Source organism: Alnus glutinosa, chromosome 8, assembly GCF_958979055.1.
Source record: "Alnus glutinosa chromosome 8, dhAlnGlut1.1, whole genome shotgun sequence".
In the NCBI taxonomy this organism is placed as follows: domain Eukaryota; kingdom Viridiplantae; phylum Streptophyta; class Magnoliopsida; order Fagales; family Betulaceae; genus Alnus; species Alnus glutinosa.
Window position 1 is genome coordinate 26368449 of NC_084893.1, and position 8650 is coordinate 26377098.

The 8650-nt window shown below is 34.7% G+C and overlaps 2 protein-coding genes across 2 annotated transcripts; both read right to left on the minus strand.

The window, feature by feature from the left end:
• Window positions 1–3697: 3697 nt before the first annotated feature.
• On the minus strand, window positions 3698–5784 carry LOC133876301 (uncharacterized). Its single transcript, XM_062314577.1, has 2 exons — window positions 4679–5784; window positions 3698–4592 (listed from the first exon to the last, which is right to left on the minus strand). Exons 1-2 carry the CDS (start codon window positions 5782–5784, stop codon window positions 3698–3700), a joined length of 2001 nt encoding a protein of 666 aa, XP_062170561.1.
• Window positions 5785–5803: 19 nt separating this feature from the next.
• LOC133876302 (uncharacterized) lies at window positions 5804–7201 on the minus strand. The gene has a single exon (XM_062314578.1). The coding sequence runs from the start codon at window positions 7199–7201 to the stop codon at window positions 5804–5806; it is 1398 nt and encodes a 465-aa protein (XP_062170562.1).
• Between the last annotated feature and the right edge of the window lie 1449 nt (window positions 7202–8650).

Below are 8650 nucleotides of genomic sequence, written 5' to 3' on the forward strand. Positions count from 1 at the left end.
AACAAAAAAAAAAAGGAAGAAGAAGAACAAAGTGCCACAAAATGTCGATACTTTTAGTATAGTTAATGGTATTATAATTTAATTAGCGAGTCATGGTTCCTCGGTGAAATGTGCGGCGGCGCTATGGTTTTTACAGTGATATGACACTACAAAAAATCTTACAATTGGACGCGTGTCTACAGTACCGATTACTGTCACTACAAGAAAAATGGTCTTTAGCGACGACCCTGAGTCGTCGCTACAGCCCTTAAAGTGGTTGCTATTGACTATTAGCAACGACTTTGGTTGTTGCAAAAGTGGTCGCTAAAACATCATCGTTAAAGACTAAATAGCGACGACTTTTTATTTCGTCGCTGATAATGACTATTAGCGACAACAGTTGTCGTCGCTATTATTACAAATAATGGTTGCTAAAAATGCCTCCCGAGATACACTGTCGTCGCTAATGATGTACACATTAGTGACGATGTTGTGTCGTCGCTAATGGTGCACACAACAGCGACGACTCAGTGTCGTCGCTAATGTGCACACAACAACGACGACATTGTGTCGTCGCTAATGGTGCACACAACAGCGACGACTCAGTGTCGTCGCTAATGTACACACAACAACGATGATATCGTGTCGTCGCTAATGGTGCACACAACAGCGACGACATTGTGTCGTTGCTATTGTGCACACAATAATGTGCACACAACAGCGATGACATTGTATCGTCGCTAATGTGCACACAACAACAACGACATTATGTCGTCGCTAATGATATTTTGCATATTAATTAGGGACTACGTAAGTCATCACTAATGACAAATAATTTTTTTTAATAAAAAAATTGTGTCAATTATATATTTTTTTTTTTTGCCAATTAATATTTTAATGTTTGGTATGAATTATCTAAATTGCATTTATTAATATGCAGAAAAGATAACAAACCAAAAATAGAATTTTGGTTTGCCCTCGGCTCACATCTTTAAGCAAAGCATCTATCTATATTTATTAAAAAAAAGAAAAAAAGAAAAAGAAAAATACAAGAAATAACTAAAATGCAATCCCAATTGCCAAATTGTTTAAGCATAACAATCATCCTCAAAATGAAATATGATAAAACATTAAGTATTGAAAAACTAAGTCTTCCTCGTCAAATTACATCTAGAACATTTGGTGCATCCAAAAATCTGATAAAACATTAAGTGTATCCAAAATTTAATTAATGCAACTATAATTTAACATAAGCCACAAGAGTGTCGGCGGTGGTAGATTCCCCTGGCAAAAGAATAAATAAATAATCGCTATTAGCAAACTGAAGCCCAAACAGAAATATAACACTACACTTCAAATAAAAATAAAAACTATATTTCAATAAGCAATCATTGAGATCCTCCTTCAAAAATATATTGGAACACTAAAGCATGTTCAACGCATCAAATCCAACAGTTGAATACTACAGAATTAAACTACTTAAAGAGCCATTTTCTAAACTTATGAATCCAATAGAAATTCGAAGTGTAAAAGGATACACACCTAAGTCAAATAATAAACAGATACCAAATTGTACCAAGAAACAATACAATTACCAGACCATATGCTAAAATCAACTAGGCCCTTAATCTTTTAGAGTAGATAAAGCAAGGACATGGATACGGAACTATTTATGAAGAGCATAACCGACCATAAAGTAAATTTCAAAAAATAATGCATCTGAAGTGAAAACACAAGCTGCTCCATTTTAAATACCTTTTATCTTCTCATTCAAATAAAACATCCAAATATACAAGCTATGCAACTTAATTCCAAATATAAAGTTCGAATGAAACATACCATACTCTATAACACAAAAGACGTGAAGTTTTCGAATCGAATCTCTTTAATCTTGCCCATCAAATTGAGCAAAATTATGACCTTGTGCTCCTATAACATATAGAAAAACAAACAAAGGTGTCAACTGTCAGAAATTAGCTGTTGTTGTTCAATTAAAGCACAACAAAACATATTTGACCCACAACCATTTTACCTAAAATACGTGACAATAGAAGATCATATTGGCGCTTTGATTCTTTCTGAATCTCCTCAACATGTCGGTTTGCTTCTTTTTGAATCTCATCCAATACGTCGATTTGATTCATTTTGCATTTATTCTATTTGTTGATCTCTTTTTCTTTCTTTTTCCAATAATTGATCTGACAACTTGGTCACTTCGAGCTTTGTTTCCTTTAACTCAAGGTTGACTTGGGTGCCATATCGCGAATGTGAAGAGGATGGGGTAGGTATGACATATTTTCCCATCCCTCTAACATGGCCAGAACGTTTCCCACCAAAAACTTGTGTAAATATTTCATCTTCATTTAAGACAACTTCTTCGTCAACCAACATTTCTTGCATCAAATTCTGCACAAGCAACATAAACTTTAATTAAATAATTTATGCAATTCAATTATATAATGGAAAAGTTATATTTCAATTACTTACGTATCGTTTTTCACACAGCGGAGTCACAAATGACCCATCTTTCTTTGTGTGAGAGGTCTTATAAAAGTCAATTACTTTAGGTTCCACCCTAGTTTGTTTCTTCTGCACATAATAGACACATGATTAACATATGCTCTAAATATAATTATTAAAATAATATAATAGTATAAAATTATTACCTTACTATGGCGATGACTAATAAAATATCTAGAGCCGAATGTGTGATTGGTCTTCAACATCGATCTATTCGCCTTATTACGTAAGGACTTACGCTTCCAATCTTCGTTGGCAAATGATTCACATATCTTATGCCACGTGGTTTGTGACATATTCTTTTGAACTTTTGTCTTGGCCATTTTTAAGTCTGTATTACCACCGCATTTTAGGAATCTTTGATGAAGACCATAACGAAGTGTTTTATAACTATTTGATAAGGCCAACTCCACACTTGCATTGTGTTCATTCACATTCTCATCTAAATCCCACTCACTCTGAAACATAATAGATAAGAAAACAATAGTCTTAACATTTTATATTATATGTAGTAATTAACATAACATCAAACAAAAAAACTCACCAAAACACGATTTCTTAACAGTTGCCGCTCATTTGGTGGGACATGAGTCCAAGAACCATGCCAAAGGTCGGCGTGTTGACGAACAACTATTGCCACTCTCCTACTAAATTGACTAGCATTATCGCCTACAGGTCCTCTTGCCTCAGCAGGGATTTCTATCGGAACGGGACCATGCTCTATAAGATTACTGAACTTAATAGATTTATTCTGACCTCTTTTCTTCTTGCTGGTCATAACAGCTATGAGGCAAAATTTGAAAACCTAGTTAGTAATTTCTGGTGAAGTAGTTTGTTCAATAACAGAGCTTATTGCATAAATATTATATGTGCACTTACAGGATGTATTGGAGGGTCCCTGTGTCATCATTGGACATGGTTGTACATCAGTTTCAATAGCCACTTGGGATCCTAAACTTGTGTCCCCATCTTTATCATTGAGCTGCAATGGCATAGAACGAGTCGTGGCCATACATCGTTTTCGTCCTCGATTCATTGTGTATAACTGATTCTACAATAGTAACAATGGATAAGAATATGTGAAAATATAAACATACAATAATACTCAAATGATTTCTAATGAGGCAAACAAATCATATGCTTATATCATCTTACCATATATCACAAAACAACAAATAAATTTCACAATAGAATATATTCAACACATATCATCTTCAGAGTCTGTATCAGAGTTGCAAGATAACTCCTCTTCATGAGAGGAGTTTGTATCATTGTTTCTAGATAACTCATCTTCTTCATCGTTGCTAGATAACTCTTCTTCATCATCATAGGTTGTTTCATTCTCCTCATTATTGGCCTCATCACTGATTAACATGCTTCTATCAACAACTATTGGTTCCACATCATCTCTACGTAACGGAGTTGAGTCTTCATCGTTTCCTTGTTGCACAGGTGCATGACCCCCAACACATTCATCTTCTTCGTCCTCATCACCAAAGCCTTCGTCATCTTCTTCAATCTCTCCCTCTAGTATAGTTGGAACATCGTATATATTTCTATGGGTCACCTTTTGTACTACTTGCCAACTACTACCCAATTTGGCATCTTTTAAGTAAAATGCTTGTGAGGCTTGGCATGCTAGGATAAATGGGTCAGATGCATACCATGTACGCGATGTATTCACACTCATAAAATGCTCATCTATTTGCATTCTTGTTCTATGCCCAATGTCCCACCAATCACACTCAAATAAATACACACGATTTCGACCATAACGTAATACTAGAATGTTCTTCAACTCACCATAGAAGTCAATATTCTTCATGCGATGCTCACCTGGAACAATTATACCACTATTTTGGGTACGTAGAGTCCGTTTATAGTCTTTTATGTGAAACCTAACCCCATTCACAATACAACCTTTAAACATTGCAACTTGATGATCCGGTCCGCATGCAAGATCATATATTTGTTTAGACACGGTTTCTACATTATGCCCACATATACGATGTCGGAACCAGCTTTCGAATTCGGCTTCATGCTTACTCTGGATTTCCACAGTTCCTTCTCCTTCGATCTTGTCATAGTGTTCACTACATAAAGAATAATAATTACTCTAGCTACTTTATTATCAAGTAAATCATGCATAAGTTAAAAGAACAATAAATCATACACTTACCGAATGTATGAAGCAATTTCGTCACAATTGTTAAGCACATACCATCGAGCCTTTGAGAGAACCTTATCTTCAGGTTTTATAAATTTTACTGCTCCTAAAGGACGAACTCGTTGAGAGAACACAGACAAGCCTTTACTCTTTTCCACCTGCCACCCATCACTATTCCGTTCTTCACGAGTCCATTTTGTCTCAATCCCCCGAAGATACATGGAGCAGAATGTCAAACATTCAACTGATAAATATCCCTCTGCAATTGACCCTTCCGGACGTGCTCTATTCCGCACAAATTGCTTATATTTACCAAGACATCTTTCAATTGGATACATCCAACGGAATTGTACTGGTCCTGCAAGCTCGGCCCCTCGGGGTAAATGAATAGCTACATGTATCATTATATCAAAAAAAGCTGGTGGAAATATCTTTTCCAACTTGCATAAAATTACAGGGATGTCATCCTTCATTCGCTTCAAGACATCTAATCTCAATGTTCGTGAACATAATTCCTTAAAAAAGAAACTCAACTCAATCAATGTTGTACGTATTTCATTCGATAAATATGGACGAATTGCAACAGGAAGTAATCGTTGAAAGAAGATGTGACAATCATGGCTTTTCATTCCCGAAATCTTACCTTCTTTGACGTTCACACACCGACTAATGTTAGATGCATACCCATCAGGGAACTTCACACCTTTCAACCAATCTAAGAAACTTATCTTCTCAGCTTTTGACAAGGTAAAATTTGCATGTGGCATTGATGTGGATGTACCATTTGGTTGTAAGTGCAAATCTTTACGTATGCCCATCACACACAAATCCTGTTGTGCCTTGAAAGTGTCCTTCGTTTTTCCATCAATATTCAGTAATGTACCTAAGACACTATCACATATGTTCTTTTCAATATGCATAACATCTAAATTGTGTCTCAGTTTCAATGTTGACCAATAAGGCAAATTAAAAAAAATACTCTTCTTCATCCAATTCAACTCATTTTCTTTGCGCTTTCGCTTTCTCGATTTTCCATTCTCATCTTTTCCAAATTGCACATTTGTTAAGTTATTTAGTTGGTGTAGCAATTGATCACCAGATAATTCATTAGGCTTCATTCTATGCTCCTCAGTACCGTCAAAGAGAGATTTTTTTTTTGCGCCATATATGCCCCTGAGGTAAGAACCGACGATGACCCATGTAGCACGTCTTAAATCCAAACTTCAACCTTCTAAATATTGTATCCTTGTTACATACTGGACAGGCAAGCTTTCCCTTAGTAGACCACCCAGACAAGTTTCCATATGCAGGAAAATCGTTTATAGTCCATAATAATGTTGCATGCAACTTAAAATTCTCATGTGTCGACGCATCATACGTAGGAATGCCTTCAGTCCATAATTCTTGCAAATCATCCACTAACGGTTGCAGATACACATCAATATCATTTCCAGGTGCCTTAGGTCCAGGGATAAGTAAAGACATTATCATATATGGATCTTTCATACACCTCCACGGAGGTAAATTATACGGCACAAGTACTACTGGCCATATGCTATATGATGTACTCATATTACCAAATGGGTTGAAACCATCACTTGCTAAACCAAGTCGCACGTTGCGGGAGTCCTGAGCAAATTGAACATGTTCTTTATCAAACTCTTTCCACAATATTGAATCAGCTGGATGTCTTAGATTTCCATCATCTTGACGCCCATCTTTGTGCCACCTCATATCTTTGGCAATATCTTTCGACATAAACAACCGTTGCAATCTCGGTTTAATTGGGAAATACCGTAAGACCTTATGTGGAATTTTCTTACCTTTACCTTTGACCGTTGCCCATCTTGAAGTTTTGCATGTTGGGCATTCTTCTTTATCAGCGTGATTCTTCCAAAAAAGTATGCAATCATTCTTACATGCATGTATCATCTCATAATATGATCTTGGTAATGCCTCTCCATCTGGGAGAGCTCTCTTTATCAAGTCAATCACCATATCAAACGCCTTGTTACTCATATTGCAAAGTGTTTTTATATGAAGTAGATTCACAGTGAAAGAGAGCTTTGAAAACTTCTTACAGCCTGGATAAAGTTCACATCGGGCATCTTCCAACACTTGGTCAAAAGTTCTCGATTTGTAATCATTGGTTGTTGGACCTGGAGTAGTAGAGGATTCACCTGCATTAGCACCTAGAAATGTCCCCATACCGATGTCATTTAACATTTGTTCAACCTCATCAATATCCTCTGAACTTGCATTATCATCATTATGATTGACATGCTCATTTATACGAAACGGGTCTTCTTCCCCATGAAATACCCATTGGGTGTAGTTCATATCAATTCCGTTAATGAACAAATCATCTTCCACCATGTCTATAGGCTTATAATAACGATTCTCACACTTGCAACATGGACACTTGATCCTATTAAGCTCATCCACGTGACCACGTGCCATTCTAATGAATTGTTCAACACCTTTGGAATATTTCTCACCAAATCTATGAGTTTCCTGCATCCAACTCTTATCCATCTCGATCTGTGGTTAACTAAAGTCTTTGTACTAGTTTATAAAACAAGCTACAACGGGACTGGGTCAATAAAGGTAAAATTAGTATTAGTTTTAAATAAAGCTATGAATATATACAATGCTTTTATTACACAAAGGATAAAAAGATAAATTGCACAAAATCAACAATATGACAGTATAAAGTTATCAAACATCTTTCTTCTTCAATAACAGTCCAAGACAACTTCAAAACTATTATTAAGTAAGCACAATCTAGAACATTAGATTCGCATAGCTTGCTATAGATTTGAATTCACTGTTTTTCCTATAAGTAATATAGATTAATGTTAACCCTAATAGATGAAAGATCAAGTAAATTGCATAGCAAAACATAATAATATGAATTATTAAAAATCTTAAGAAGTCATTTTTTCAAATTTGAAGAGATTCAATATATTGATAAAAAACCAAAAAGCAAACTTTTGAAAATAAAAAATTTCAACTTCAAATTTGCAGTGTTTGTGATTGTGCAATGAATATTGTGTACTTACATTTTTTGGCAGCAGTAATAAATGCTTCCCTGTGGCTAATATCCGAATTATTGGCCTTGATCCTTTAGATCTCCTCTCTACATAGGAAAGAAGTTTTGTCTTACATGAGAAATGGGAATGTTATAGTTTGAATATATACAATGTTTTTATTACGCAAAGGATAAAAAGATACCCAAAAGAATCAATGGCAAATTTGTTACTTTATAAACTGATTGTATGTAGATGGCACTCGCTGCCTCTTCTTGGGAGTTGAAATGGAAAACAACAGCTCATGATTAGACAACTCAACAACAACAAAAAAAAAACCAAAACATGGGAAGTCACCTAAAAAAAATCTCAATTCATTTGTAAATCCTCAAATTATTTACAAACTTTACAAACACACCAAAAGCAGCTCACTCTCTATTTTACTTCAACATCAATATTCAAAACAATTATTTATGAACCACCTAAGTGCCTATTGAAAAACTATAAAACTTTTTAAAGAAAAGTGCATCCCAATTAAAAACTAAGGGAATTGAAATCGCGCGATTACTCAGAAAGTAAATATATATTTTTATATAAAAAAAAAAAAGAAAAAGAAAAAAGAAAAAAAAGAATGATGATTGTAAATAATACACATTTATTAAACAATACAAGAATATATAACTCTAGCTTTCTGAAACACTTTTCGATTGATTAACATGTTTTATCAAAATTCTAAAACTTTTAAATTAAAAAAAGGCATGACTTCGAGCATTCCTAGAAGCCTCACCAAATTTTACTCACCATTGGGAAAAAAAAAAAAAAAAAGTTGAATAGTAACATAATTTCTCTTCTTGAATTCAAGAAAGAAATAAAAGAAAAAAACATTTAGGCTTAATTAAAACTAAAATACACAAAGACTCTTATTCTACACATATGCATGTGAATCTAAATTAGA

Coding starts and splice junctions, on each gene's coding strand:
- LOC133876301 (XM_062314577.1), bottom strand. CDS start 5,784: ATGAAGCCTAATGAATTATCTGGTGATCAATTGCTACACCAACTAAAT. Junction 4,593..4,678: donor GAAATTGCTTCATACATTCG/GTAAGTGTATGA, acceptor TTCTTTATGTAG/TGAACACTATGACAAGATCG.
- LOC133876302 (XM_062314578.1), bottom strand. CDS start 7,201: ATGGATAAGAGTTGGATGCAGGAAACTCATAGATTTGGTGAGAAATAT.